This window comes from Mytilus galloprovincialis, chromosome 5 (assembly GCF_965363235.1).
Source record: "Mytilus galloprovincialis chromosome 5, xbMytGall1.hap1.1, whole genome shotgun sequence".
Classification (NCBI taxonomy): Eukaryota; Metazoa; Mollusca; class Bivalvia; order Mytilida; family Mytilidae; genus Mytilus; species Mytilus galloprovincialis.
This window is the reverse complement of record NC_134842.1, coordinates 21,500,980-21,516,006: the sequence shown is the minus strand read 5'-3', so window position 1 is coordinate 21,516,006 and position 15,027 is coordinate 21,500,980. Positions and strand designations below refer to the sequence as shown.

The 15,027-nt window shown below is 31.5% G+C and overlaps 1 protein-coding gene and 1 long non-coding RNA gene across 2 annotated transcripts in view; both read left to right on the top strand.

Moving 5' to 3' along the window:
* The first annotated feature begins 364 nt into the window (after positions 1-364).
* Positions 365-15,027, top strand: part of LOC143075396 (uncharacterized) — a 68,627-nt gene continuing 53,964 nt past the window's right edge. Inside the window, exon 1 of the long non-coding RNA XR_012978302.1 lies at positions 365-559. This is a non-coding gene — a long non-coding RNA (uncharacterized LOC143075396). The remainder of the gene's footprint in view (positions 560-15,027) is intronic.
* LOC143076866 (ATP-dependent DNA helicase Q1-like) lies at positions 6,754-14,703 on the top strand. Its single transcript, XM_076252756.1, has 3 exons — positions 6,754-7,102; positions 12,382-12,535; positions 13,833-14,703. The coding sequence occupies exons 1-3, from the start codon at positions 6,754-6,756 to the stop codon at positions 14,644-14,646; spliced, it is 1,317 nt and encodes a 438-aa protein (XP_076108871.1). The 3' UTR covers positions 14,647-14,703.

The window sequence follows — 15,027 nt, the reverse complement described above, 5'->3', positions numbered from 1 at the left end:
AGTAGATATTATCAATGATAAAAGTTCAGTTCTATTTGCCGCATGCAACTTAACCAAGGAGAAATAATAATGTTTAAAATATGGATATATGGATTCTCATTTTTTATGCTGGTATCAATGACCACATCAAACTCTACTAATGATGTAGAGGTTCGGTTACTTGACAATCAAAATGCTCCATTAGTGGCGACCCTTTATATGTCGAAAGCAGACGCACATATTAAGCAATTTGTGAGTGATGCAATTGCAACAAAAATGAAAACTATAGAGGAAACTGTGAATTCGAAGCAGTTTGTTAATGATGCAATTGAAGCAAAAATGAAAAATATAGATGGAACTGTGAAATCTATTCAGTTTGACAGTGATGCACTTGAGGTGAAAATGAAAAATATTGAGGCGACTGTAAAATCTAAGCAGTTTTTGAGTGATGCACTGAAAGCGATACAGAGAGACCAGGAAGTGAATTTGAAATCACAAATTGCTAATATTGAAAGGAACTTGACTGATCAGTTAACTGATTACATTGATGACAAAGTCGGCAAGAAAGTCGAAGAAAACGGTAAGTTTTATACATTCAATGACCAGTTTATCCCCCGGTATAAAGTCATATGAAATTTCAAATAAAAAAGAAATGATACATATGTTTTTTTATAATCTGTGGCCATTTTTTATTATAAAACTTTTAAACGTATACTTTTTTCTAATGAAATTTCCATGAATATCTCCAAATTTCAAGAAATTTACTTTTTTATTTTTAAATTATTGGCTTCTCAGACAACAATTCGCTGAAATGTTTTCCGTATTTAGTTACTTCAACATGACTTTTTCGTAAAAATCCGGTGATCGTAATACGCCAGTACGAAGGGGAAACTAAAATTGATAGAGAGGGTGACAAACGAAACATCGTTAAATAATCAAAATAAACTATATTTGGTGTACACGTGCTTACCTGAATGTCCGTTAATTGTTTACAAAAGTGAAAATCAGTAAAGGTCGGCTTCAAAACACGACCGTATTTTCACAAAAAAACTGAACGAGCGAATTTTGTTTTTTACGATAATACGAATTTGATGCGAAAAAATGCAAAAATTGTGCATATTAGACTAATATAAAAAAGAAGATGTGGTATGATTGCCAATGAGACAACTATCCACAAAAGACCAAAATGACACAGACATTAACAACTATAGGTCACCGTACGGCCTTCAACAATGAGCAAAGCCAATACCGCATAGTCAGCTATAAAAGGCCCCGATAAGACAATGTAAAACAATTCAAACGAGAAAACTAACGGCCTTATTTTTGTAAAAAAATGAACGAAAAACAAATATGTAACACATAAACAAACGACAACCACTGAATATACAGGCCCCTGACTTGGGACAGGCACATACATAAATAATGTGGCGGGGTTAAACATGTTAGCTGGATCCCAACCCTCCCCCTAACCCGGGACAGTGGTATAACAGTACAACATAAGAACGAACTATAAAATCAGTTGAAAAAGACTTAACTCATCAGATGGACAAACATATAAGTTTATGATATATGCATACATTGGTTCAATACTTGGATTAACATTATTTGTCACCAGTTACTCGTTTCATATGACTTTAAGCATTCTACATTGTTTAGCGTCAATTAAAGTGAACAATTCATTCACATTCACTGAGCTTCCACGTACAAAAGTCCTAATCATAGGTTACAACTAATAAAGACTTCTATGCTGAACTATCGTATAAACGAATTGGTCTTCTAACAGCTTTTTAGAACATATGAGGAAAACCAGACTGAATTGTCGTACATTAACAACTTACCGAATTTAAAAATCAGTTTTACATAAATTTAATAATTATATTACCTTGTCTAAAATATATATTCGTATTGTATTACTACCTGGACTTGCATACAAAATGTAACCGATTTTGTCAAATTGATGTCACAATGTATTCCTGAAAGAGGAGAGAAATGTTTGTCTTTCATTTTTACTAATGTTCTTTGTGTATTTGCTTTTTTGTGTTTCTTTGTAACATATGACTTGGCTCTGTACTTTTACATCTCGTAATTGTTTTATTGTACTATCGTTAAATGTTTGTATTATTGTCTTTCATTTTTGATAATATGATTTGTCAAAACGCCTTTTTGTGTTTCTTTGTTACATATTTGTTTGTTTTTATAGTGTTTAAGTTTATAGTTTATAACACAATGTTGAATATTGAGCTTTTGATTTTGCCATTTGATTACGAAACGTTTGTATTGATTTTACCTAGGATTACAATTCGTAAGTAAGACACTAGAAATAAACATAAACTGCACTTATATCACATGTATCTGTCTTGAGAAAGTAAATATTCTTTTTTTTTTTTTTTTTTTTTTTTTTTGAAATTATAATGTTTTATTTGAATTTTACATTTGTTAGAGATACATGAAGTACCGGTACCTTATCCCGGCCTCGTTAACGTTAGTATATAGCATTTCATTGATAAGTTAGTACTTGTTAGTGCACAATATATATATATATAGTAATAATGACATGTATGTAACTGAATAGAAATATGATAACATGATGTATTATAAATTCTAATTTATGAAATTAATTTAATTTTTGCTGCAACCAGATTATGGAATTTTTCATATTTGCCTTCTTTATTTATCAATATTTCGTGATATTGAAGAAATTCTTTTTTGAAAATTTCAAACATATTAATTTGTTTTGTTTTTTGTTCGGATATATAGTATCCTTTGTATACAGTAAAAAGAATAATTGTTATTAAATCATTAATACTGTAATAACTTGTATCGTTTATTTTGTATCCGTACAAAAGTGATTTAATTGATATGATATGATGTCCTATTTTAAGTTTATCAAGTAATAGTTTTATTTGATCCCAAAATGATTTCAGAAATTTGCATGTTAAAAAGTAGTGCTCATAATCTTCGATGACATCACAAACATTACATAGCGGAGTTTTAGTTATTTTCCAAGAGAAAAGTAATTGTTTGGTTGGTAAAATGTAGTGCAGAAATTTCCATCTTAACATTTTGAATTTATTATCTTGTAAATAATAAAAGATATAATTTAGCATTTGTTGTCTTTTGTTTGTGTTGTTTTCCAAGATAAATCTGTTGTGTCATTTTTGAAATCCTATTGGTTTTTCATAATATCTATTTAAGAGGGAGATGTAAATGTCTTTAGAGGAAATGTTTTTAAGTGATACCATTTTCCCTTTTTTATCTTTAAATTTATATTCGGAGTCAATGGCAACTTTTGTTTTTATTGATTCTTCTTTAGTTAGCTCTTGTAACCACTGTTTTGGTATTGCTTTCATTAATTTAGAATATTCTGAAAACCAGTTAGCATGACAGGAAAGTTTATCTAAGATCATGTTTTGATTAAATTTTCCTTTATTATCAATAATGTCATTTAAAAAAAGAATTTTACTGTTTATCCAGTTTTTGAAAATGAGACATTTACCGTTTAATTTGATATTTGTATTGCCCCATATAAGCTGCTGTCTAATTTGTTTATATGATAGATGATCTGATTCTTTTTCAGATTTTGAATTTATCCATGTTATGATTATTCTTAAGTAAAATTGTGGAATTAGTTCTTTCAGTTTATAGACCAAATTAATATTGTTGAAATTCATTTTAAATATAAGGAATTCTTGTCCAAATTTATCAAAATAAAATTTTGGTAAGACTTTCCAATTGGGTGATAGATCTTCATTATCGATGAGTTTTTTTACCCAACTAATATTTATCGCTTCTAGATATTTATCTATGTTTATCATTTTAAGCCCGCCATCATGGTAATTTTTACTTATTATATCCCTTTTAACTTTTTCTGATTTATTATTCCATATAAAACTGTATATCAATTTTTTAAATTTTGCTAGGTATTCGTTATCGATTTCGGTTACAGATGCAACGTAAGTAATGTTCGGTAAGATTAATGATTTAACAAGAGTTATCTTACCTAACATAGTTAAATTTCTTTTATTCCAATCTTTAATTATTTTTTCAGATTTTTCGTATTGTCGTTGCAAGTTTAATTTTTTACACTCATTTTTATTAAGTCCAAAGTATATTCCCAAAACTTTTATAGGTTTTTGTGTAAAATTAATGTTTTCAACTTTATCTTTGCAGGACTTTAAATTGCCGAGCCATATTCCTTCTGTTTTATTTCGGTTAAGCTTTAGGCCTGAAAGTGATCCAAAAATTTCTATAATATTCAGAGTTAATGACACTTCTTGTTTTGAATTTAAAAATAAAGTGGTGTCGTCTGCCAGCTGGCTTAATTTTAAGGTATGGGTTTTATTATCTAGTTTAATTTGAAAACCTTTAAAACTTTTATTTTGTCTTAATCTACTAGCTAAAATTTCAACAGCAGTTACAAAAATTATAGAACTCGCGGGACACCCTTGACGGATTCCGCGCTCAATGTTGAAGGGTCTTGAAATCCAGCCATTATTTAATATGCAACCCTTTATATCTGTGTATAACGTATTTATCCACCTCAAAAGAGATTCCTGGAAACCAAATTTCTTTAAAGAACAATACATAAATTCCCATTCTAGCCAGTCAAATGCTTTTGTGAAGTCTAAAAATAGGATTGCTACATCTACATTGAATTTTTCCGAATAATCTATAATATCTTGGATTTGTCTAATATTAAATCCAATATATCTGTTTTTTACATAACCGTTTTGATCACTATGAATGATTTTATGCAATATTGGTTTCAGTCTTTTGCAAGAGAGTATGCTATAATTTTGGTATCTACATTTAGTAAGGTAATTGGTCTATAATTATCTAAATTTAATGGGTCGTTTTTCTTGTATATAAGGGTAATTAATCCTAGTTTCTGAGAATTTGTCAATTCTTTTTTTTCATAGCAATTATTAAAAACATCTACAGCAAAGTTTTGTAAGTTGGACCAGAAAGCTCTATAAAATTCAATTGAGAGACCATCGATACCTGGTGTTTTATTAAGTTTCATTTTAAAAACAGATTGTGTACATTCCTCTATTGTCAGTTTGCCGTCAATTTCATTACCTTCTTGTGTACTTAATTTGTAATTTATTTTAGTTTTTTCAATATAATTTTCAATTTCTCTTAAATCCGGGTTAGTTGACTTATATAAATTGACATAATAATTTCTCCCCGTTTCTAATATTTTGCCTTGATCTTCTGTTATTTCTCCTTTACTGTCCCTTATAGCAGTAATGTTTTTCCTTGTTTGTCTTGATTTTTCTAATCCCAAGAAATATTTTGTATTTTTTTCGCCCTCTTCTATCCATTTAACTCGTGATCTTATTTGTGCCCCTTTTATTTTATCTGAATATAGAGTTTGTAGCGTTTCTTCTGTTTTATTTATTGAATCTATTATATTTGGCAAATTATTATTTTTTCCATCCAGGTTGTTATCATGAATTTCATTCAAAAGTTTAAGTTTTTGTTCGAGTTTTGTAATTTCGTCTCTTTTCTGTTTAGCTTTTAATTTACAATGTTCTATAGTTTTCTCTCTTACTTCTATTTTAAAGAGATCCCACACGATTGCTAGACTTTTTTTATTTCTTAATTTTTCATATTTATCTATCAAAGTATTTATTTTTATTTTGTATGATTCGTCATTAAGAATACTGTTGTTTAATTTGAAGTATCCCTTTCCTTTGTTCCCTTGACAATGATTAATTTTAAGTGAAATCGCTAAGTGATCTGTATATTGAATAGTAGCAGGTCGTATATCAGTGCTGAGTACTCTTGGTCTCACATCTTGACTAACTAGAAAATAATCAATTCTACTAGCTACTTCATTATTTTTTCTTTTCCAGGTATATTGCGTTTTATTTGGATTTATTGCTCTCCATATATCTATAACTTTTAGTTTTTTTATCAGAGTTTTTAGCCCATTTGTCTTATTTTTTATATTTTGTTGATCTTTTCTATTACTTTTTCTATCTTTTATATTAAGAGTTTCATTCATATCACCGCCTATGATAATTATACCAAGGCTATATTTTTCAATGACACTTAAAGCTTTTTTAAAGAATATATTTCTATCTTTACATGTGTTTGGGGCATAAAGGTTTACAAAGGTAAATATATTTTTATCTATTTCTGTGTTGATTAAAACAATTCTTCCGTCTTGATCTACATATTTATCTATGATTTCATATTTAATTTTTTGGTTGATATAAATCGAAACACCTCTTGATTGTGTGCTTCCAAAACTATGATATAAATCGCCCGTAAATTCTTTATCTATTGAATTGTTCGAAAAATGTGTTTCTTGTAAAAATATTATGTTTCATTTTTGTTGTTTTATCCATTCTTTTAGTCTAATTCTTTTTTCATATTTTCTTAACCCCTGACAATTTAAAGAACATATATGCAATGGATTAAGTGACATCTTGGTTTGTTTTTAAAAAAGTATTCGATACATGTATTTCAAATATAAAAAGCAGAATATACATACAAATATATACAGAATTTAGAGATAAAAATACAATCATATGTGCATCTCTAATGACAGTTTTAGCTTTGACTGTATGAGTTGCTAGACTAAGTATAATTACATGTACACACATAGTTTTAATTTCATATTGACCCAATCGTAACTACTCGGCCATTCTCGCTATGCAGTACAATAACCTCGTATGCACTACGGAGAAAATCTTCTTATATTGTTCGCCGGAAGTATATCCCCTCGCTTTAAAATATAGTTCTCGGAAGTGAAATCAATCTAAGATGGAGTCGAAAATAAACCTCGCTAGAGAAAAACTCAAGATAACTTATCCATTAAAAGACAAACAAATAGAAACGTTGAAGGCTTTAGATCTTGGGAATGATTGTATCAGCATTCTGCCGACTGGATACGGGAAAAGTCTGATCTTTCAAATGCTGCCATGGGTCCTTATGAAAGATGAACCTGGGATAGTTATAGTTATTTGTCCATTGACTTCCATTATGCAGGACCAAGTGATGACCCTGAAAGAAAAAGGTATCCGGACTTCCTTTGTTAATCTTCAAGGAACTGTAGCTTACAGTTACAACAGTGATAATGAGGACTCCGATGAATCCAAACCGCAAACTGTGAGTATTACAAAAAAATCTGAAATTAATGTAGTTAATGCTGACCAATGTCAACAATTGTACTGAATATCTGTCATTGGAACTTAACAAAGACAATGTAATGTTACTATTCCATCTATTCTTGCTTTCGGGAATGAGCCGAAGCTCCATGTTGAAGGACATACATGTACATTTGTACTTTAATAGTCATTTAAAAGTTTAATCCTGCTGCAAATGTTTGCACCTGTCCTTAGTCAGGATTCTGATGTACAGTTGTTGTCGTTTGTTTATGTAATTTATACGTGTTTCTAGGGTTTTTTTTTATAGATGAGACCGTTAGTTTTCCTGTTTAAAAAATTTTTCACTAGTAATTTTGGGGCCCTTTATAGCTTGTTGTTCGGTGTGAGCCAAGGCTCCGTGTTGAAGGCCGTTCATTGAACTATGGTGGTTTACTTTTTTTTTTTTAATTGTTATTTGGGTGGAAAGTTGTCTCATTGGCACTCACACCACATCTTCCTATATCTAACGTGACGGTACCCAAATTGCACCTATTTTGACAGTTTTTTCACCTATGTTTTTTTTATGATAAAGACAAAAATTTCCATTCTGTGTTTATTTTGTAGACATATCCTTCTTTATTATAGAAGTACACCAATCAGGGCCGTAACTACCTATGAGGCAGGGGAGGCAACTGCCTTCCCTGAATTTTCTACACCAATTTTTTTTTTTGAGTAATAAAATGAAATATTGACAATATGTACACGAAGAACTTGAATTTATATTATAAACAACACAAGTTTACAATGTTAACAGTGTTATCATGATACGTGATATATCTGTCATTTTCCGGATTTTTGATCGAAAGTGAACCGTTTCAGTATATTTTTTTTTCGTGTGGCCGTCCGTCCGTCTGTTATTCGTTATTCAGTATTCGTACGAGAACACATATGAAACTTTGCTTTCGACAATTTTGAATAAAACTTGACTTTTCACATTTATTTAGGGGCTCCATTAAGCAGAGGAAGTTCCCTTTGTATTGTGAATCTTTTATGATATCGGAAATTCGTTACCGGCTGAATCAGCTGTTGGGTCATTTTTTTAACGTCTCCCGGCCGATCGTGCGAGAACATTATGGTCAATGCCTTAGTAGTTAAACACTCCCATTCGTTGAAGCAGAGACTTTCTTAACTAAGTATATACTAGTTTAGAAAGTCCCTGGTTGTAGTTATATACAACTTTCAACAATATTGAAATTCAAGGTCCTCGACAAAAAAAATATCTTGCTTTCTATAATCTTGCTTTCTATGTTTATTTAACTTACCAGTTTGATTTCTAACAAAAATATCTTTAAATACAGATAATAATTGTTTGCATAAAATTTGCTTCCAGGATCCAGCAATACTGATGTTTCTTAAAGTAAGGAAATCGAAGGAAAACGGGTCATTTTTAGCCATATTGAGAACAAAATCCGCGGTCACAATGTATTTAATGTTAATAATTATAGGTCAAAGTACGGCCTTCAAGACGGAGCCTTGGCTCACCCCGAACAGCAATCTCAGTTTGTTTTTGCATAAAAATTGCTTCGAGGTTCAAGCAATACTGATGTTTCTTAAGTAAGTAAATCGAAGGAAAACGGGTTATTTTTAGCCATTTTACTGCGAGAAAAAAATCGGCCTCAATCGGCGGCCCCCAAACCCCTGCCTCCCCTGAATTCGAACCCTAGTTACGGCCCTGCCAATTTCATTTTTAATCCATATGGAATCATAGAAAAATTGGTCTAAACTGACCTCCAAACCATCAATGATTCTGAAATGAGGAGTACCCAAATTGCATCCATGCTTAAATTCGCACTGTCAAAATTATAATAACAGAGCTTTTGTTTAATTTCTTCAAATATTTTGAACAATTGGATATTTGTCCATGCTTACTCTTTATTTTTTTTTAAATGGATACTTGTAACATATTGTATTTGATCATTTTAAAAAGATGACGTTTTGATGACGTCGCATGTTGACGTTTCAGTACATTTTGCTTTTTTAGTAAACACTTCACCTGTTGATAAATACTGTGAACGTTTTGTGCATATCTAAATAGTTTTACCTATGTTGAAAGATGTGCATAGTATCAAATCATAAAAATACAAATTGTTTACGGTCTCTAGGAAATCTTGTTAGATTATTTTTACTATTTTGGCTTTATAGGTGCAATTTGGGTACTCGGTGCAATTTGGGTACCGTTACGTTATATATATAATATGTTAACTTTAAATATGTTGTGACTTTCAATTGTATGGACAGTTGTCTAGTTGTCTTATCTATATGTATATTACCATGCCTTTTATTAAGTCTCCCAAACAAAGTTTGGAGACTTATTGTTTTTGGTCAGTTCTTATTATTTTTATTATTCTTCTTCTTCCTCTTCCTCTTCCTCTTCCTCTTCCTCTTCCGCCACTTTAAAAAATAAACTTGTCCGCAGCGTTTCTCCAAAACCGCTTGTCAGATTGACTTAGGATTTCGTAAAATGGTAGACTAATATGTCTAGGTGAGCCATCAATCTTTCGTTTGTGCATTGGGGTCTATTAAGGGCTATTTTGGGGGGTAGACAGAAGGGAGGGTTTTACTATAGAACCCTATGGGATTTTATTTTCTAAAAATTTCAAATGAATATAACTTGAAAACTGTAAGTGGTAGATACATGCAGTCTTCAGAAATGATTATAGGACAATAAAACAAATCACATGAAATATAGGGGGAGTCCCTGGGAGTTCATCCCCACCCCCTTCAATTTGAGAATATGCTTATATCTTGTAACCGATCCAGATCCCCACCCCTAAACCATATATATTCCTGATTGGGACAATAAAACAAATCAAATGCAATTAAAGGGAGGTCCCCGGGGTCATCCCCACCCCGTTCAATTTCATAATGTGCTATTATCTTGTAAATGGTCCAGATCCCCACCCCTAAACCATATATATTCTTGTAGGGGACAATAAAACAAATGAAATGAAGTTAAAGGGAAGTCCCTGGGGGTCACCCCACCCCCTCTTGTTTGAAAACTTGTAAACGGTCAACATCTCCACCCCTAAACCATATATATTCTTGTAGGGGACAATAAAACAAATGAAATGAAATAAGAGGGAAGTCCCTAGGGGGTCACCCCACCCCCTCTTGTTTGAAAACTTGTAAACGGTCAACATCCCCACCCCTTAACCATACATATTCTTGTATGGGACAATAAAACAAATCACATGAAATTAAATGGAAGTTCCTGAGGGTCACCCCCACCCCGTTCAATTTGAGAATGTACTATTATCTTTTAAGCGGTCCAGATCCCCACCCCTAAACCATATATATTCTTGTAGGGGACAATAAAACAAATGAAATGAAATAAAAGGGAAGTCTGGAGGGGGTCACCCCACCCCCTCTTGTTTGAAAACTTGTGAACGGTCAACATCCCCACCCCTAAACCATATATATTCTTGTAGGGGACAATAAAACAAATGAAATTAAATTAAAGGGAAGTTCCTGGGGGTCGCCCCACCTTGTTCAATTTGAGAATGTGCTATTATCTTGTAAACGTTCCAGATCCCCACCCTGAAACCATATATATTCTTGTAGGGGACAATAAAACAAATCAAATGAAATGTAGGTAACTTCCCTGGGGGATCACCGACACCCCCTCCTGTTTGAATACTTGTAAATGGTGGAGATCCCTACTCGTAAGCCATATATATTCTTGGGACAAAAAATCAAATCAAATGAACATATGAATGGCGAGTTATGGGAGCTTTGTTTGGGAGACTTCGTAACAGCATCCTGTTACAATTACTTCTTGTTTTATAACTGTCAATGCTGATTAGAGATATTCTTTTTTTTATGACAGAAGAATGCGAATCCGGGTCCGTTCGCACCCATTCACTTTCGCACCCACTCATGTTCGCCCCCTTTCACTTTCGCACCCTTCATGTTCACGCCAAACTTGAATTGGTTTTGTGTTTAATGACTATAGCTTTGTAATCAAGTTTTGGCAAGTGTATTCTTACATTTGTTGTGGTTGTCTTAAAATAAAGTGATACAGCATTTTTTTTTGTGTTGAATAAATCTTAATCATAGTTTGCATAGTGTATTGTTTAAAAAAAAATATAATCCTTTCTAAATAAAGTGGGATTCTGTCAACGTTTTTTTTTTTGTGTTGAAAAACTCTTAATCATGTTTTGGTTAGTGTATTGCTATAACTTTATTTCATTGACTTGTTTAAAAATAAAGTGAGATTCTGACTTCGTTTTTTTTTTGTGTGTTGAATAAATTTCATCCTCTTATAGTTATAATAGCGTGTTGCTATATTTTATTATACCCCCGCTTAAAAAAAGGGGGGTATACTGTTTTACTTCTGTCTGTCAGTCCGTCAGTCCGTCCGTCTCATGAATATTTTTCGTTGCAGTAGCTCGCAGTTTCACTTGTTGTTCATGTTGTTTCAGATCAAAGGGACCAAGCTGTTATTCAAAACAATTATCTTTTGTGTTTTTCATTTAAAATCTTTAATGTTTTACTTACACCAAAACAATTTATAACAACAATCATGATTTTCCAATTATTCAACTGAAATTTGAATTAAAGTTTGGCGCGAACTTGTGACAGTTCAAGTTTTTTTCATAGATGGTCCAAGTTGATGAGCTCCCAAAGTTACTTCAGAATAGGTACTTCTATTTTAGAAAATGTTAATTAATAAATATTTTTCATAAAACATGTTAAAAGCTATTCAACACAATATCTGGTTTCAGTTTATTCAGGATTAGGAACAAACCATCTATGGAGCACGTCCGACATTAAACAGGTCATGGAGATCCCTGAAGCTACACTTTTTATTGATAAGATCTTCATCGTTTGTAATGTTTTGATTTTCAGATCGTTTTTGCATTGGCCATTACTGAAGAGACAGCTTTGTTGAAATGTGCATCTGGTGTTGAAAATGTTATTACTGTAAAATCAGAAATTATTGCAAGCATTTTGTAGTTGGTTTTTGTCTTTTTAAAACAAAAAAATGTGATTTTTATTTTAGTGTTATTGAGAAAAATCCTGCTTCATTCATGTCCAAAATTCCAAAATGCGAGTTCAAATTACTATGATAACAACCCTGTCACACATGTCACATTTTTGCAATAATTTCTGAATTCAGTCCAAATTTTTCTAACAAAAGTATATCATGTATATTAAAATTAGTTTTATCTTATATGTCATATCAATAATTCAGTAAGTCCTCTCAAAATGACCCTTAAAATTGAATTGTAGGTAACAATGACAGATATGGAAATGATCAAAAGTGGTGATATTGAGATTTTGTACAGCCATCCTGAGGCTATGTTTACTCCAGTTTTGAGCAGAATACTACGCAGAAAAGTCTTTCAGCAAAAGGTGTGCTGCATTGCAGTTGATGAAGTTCACATGATTGAGGAGTGGTGAGTATATTAACGAAAAGACCAGAACAGAGGCACTTGTTATTAAAGAAAACTTAAGTTTGAAGATCAGAAAAAACACAATAATATGCTTCTTTATTTTAGATAATTTTGTGTGATCTTTTTTACATGTGTACCAAGTTCTAAGTTGAAATGGTGATTTCTTTACATGTACATGTATATGTCCTCCAATTGCATAATAAGGGTTTTTTGGCGCTGTCTTTCTTCTTTTAGTAAGACACCAGGTTCGAGCCCTGGGGACCCGAAGCAATTACTATATTGGAATTGATATATATACTGTACATGATCTCCATATATATATAAATTGTTGAAGACCCTACATCATCTGTCAAGATGAAGAACAAGAATCAAAGACCTGTTCGTTGATAATTTTTCTCTTTGTTCATGCGTTGTGTGATATTTTGTCCCATTACTCCATATATCCTTTATTTTCTATGTTGCAAATAGTCTTAAAAAAAGTAAAACACATGCAACTGAATGTCACATATTTATACAAGTAGGGGTTTTCCATTCTGTATTACATTATAATATACACTGATTTGGATGATAAGTGAACTTCATTTATTATTTATTTACATGATTTGCAAATATATTATACAAATAAAACATGTATACAAATGATGATATATCATGTCTCTTTTTAATTTTACAATAATGTTATACAATGGTACATTTCTTATATATATAAACATATAAGCTCAGGAAAATAAAGATTAATTCAAAAGATTATAAATGATTACCAATGCCTTATTTTAAAAAGATTGAGAGAAAAAACTTCAAAATTATTTGTTGTTTGCTAGAAATTTTGAGAATATCTAGTTTTAGTAAAGTTCATAATTTTTTTGATTTTCACCTTAAAATCTATTTAATGAGTTTCTGATCTAAAGACATCTACATGTTTTTATCATTTCCTTCCAGTTATTCAAGATAAAAACAATTTTATTGATAGAACCCAACATATGTATAGTCAATGACAGTGATAAACAACAATGCAAATACTTCAAACATTGGCATACAAATAATTTACAAATTTTAGACCATGTCTTTTTTCCAATCATACTAATTTTCATGTCTACAAAATCATAACACCTCATGACGATCATGCAGTGAACTGCTCTTGTTAATGGGTCTGAAATTATGATTTTAAACTTAAATTTAATATTTAGGTGATGTTATTTCATGTACTTGGAGGCTTTGTTATGTTATTTTCTGAAAAAAAATTTCATACCCTTTACTGATTTCTTTTCTGCTGTCAAATTTCATATTATTAAAATTGCAGGGGAGAAGATTTCAGACCAAAGTTTAAGCAGATTGGAGAATTAACAGCTCTTTTTCCAAATGCTGCTCACCTAGCTGTAACAGCAACGGCCACACCAAGTTGTATACAATCCCTTTCTAAAATACTTCAGTATATCAACCCAACTATTATTAAAGTAAACCCAGACCGACCAAATTTGTTCCTTGAAATAAAAACAAGATTGTCAAACCTTCAGAAGTTTAGCAAATATGATGATATTGTTGTTCCTCTAGCACAAGAGCTTAAAACTAAGCGGGAAAAATTCCCATTGACAATAGTGTACGTAGAAAGTTTAGAAGCATTGGGGTATTTCTACCAATTCATAAATTATGAGTTAAAAGAGGAGCAGTACATAGGTGAGGCAATTCCTGAAAATAGAATTTTTGGCCAGTTTCACAAGGATTATACATCACAAATGAAACAACACATACTGTTTGAACTACGGAAAGAGGAACCAAAACTAAGGTTGGTTTTGGCAACTGTGGCATTGGGGATGGGTCTAGATGCACCCGCAATTACTAGAATTATACATTGTAGGCCCCCAACTACATTGGAGAAATATTTCCAGGAGGTTGGCAGAGCAGGAAGAAAGGGTCAAAAAGCTGAGGCGTTAATGTACTATAATAACAATGATTTAGCGAAAAATCGTAAGGGTTTATCGGACGCTATGGTGCAATACTGCAAGACAAAAGATAAATGTCTGAGACTTCAGCTGCTACAATACTTTGGCTTTAATGAAACCAAATTTAATGGACCAATGTATGAATGTTGCAGTTACTGCAGGCAGTTACAATAAACAAAAGTGACAAAGATTAAAATACAGAACCCATTTGAAATGTTCTCTTATAAATAACAGTACATATATTATTCTATTTTGAATGTTTTCACTATAGCCCATAACAAGGTTTTGTAAGGTAGACAAATGTGGCCTAATTTTGATTAAAATTATCATTTCATGATATCACATGAGTAAGATCGATTATATTTTGACTTTTAATTTGCTTTACAGTTACCCAAGATTTAAATAGCGAAAATTTTATTGAAAAATGAAATATATTTTTTATAAGACAACTCACTGTTTTACATTTTGTTGACGTGCAGCATTAAATTCAAAATAACAACTTGTTGAATGTTTTTAATAGCCTAATTTTTTATTATGAAAAAAAAACCCAAGAGG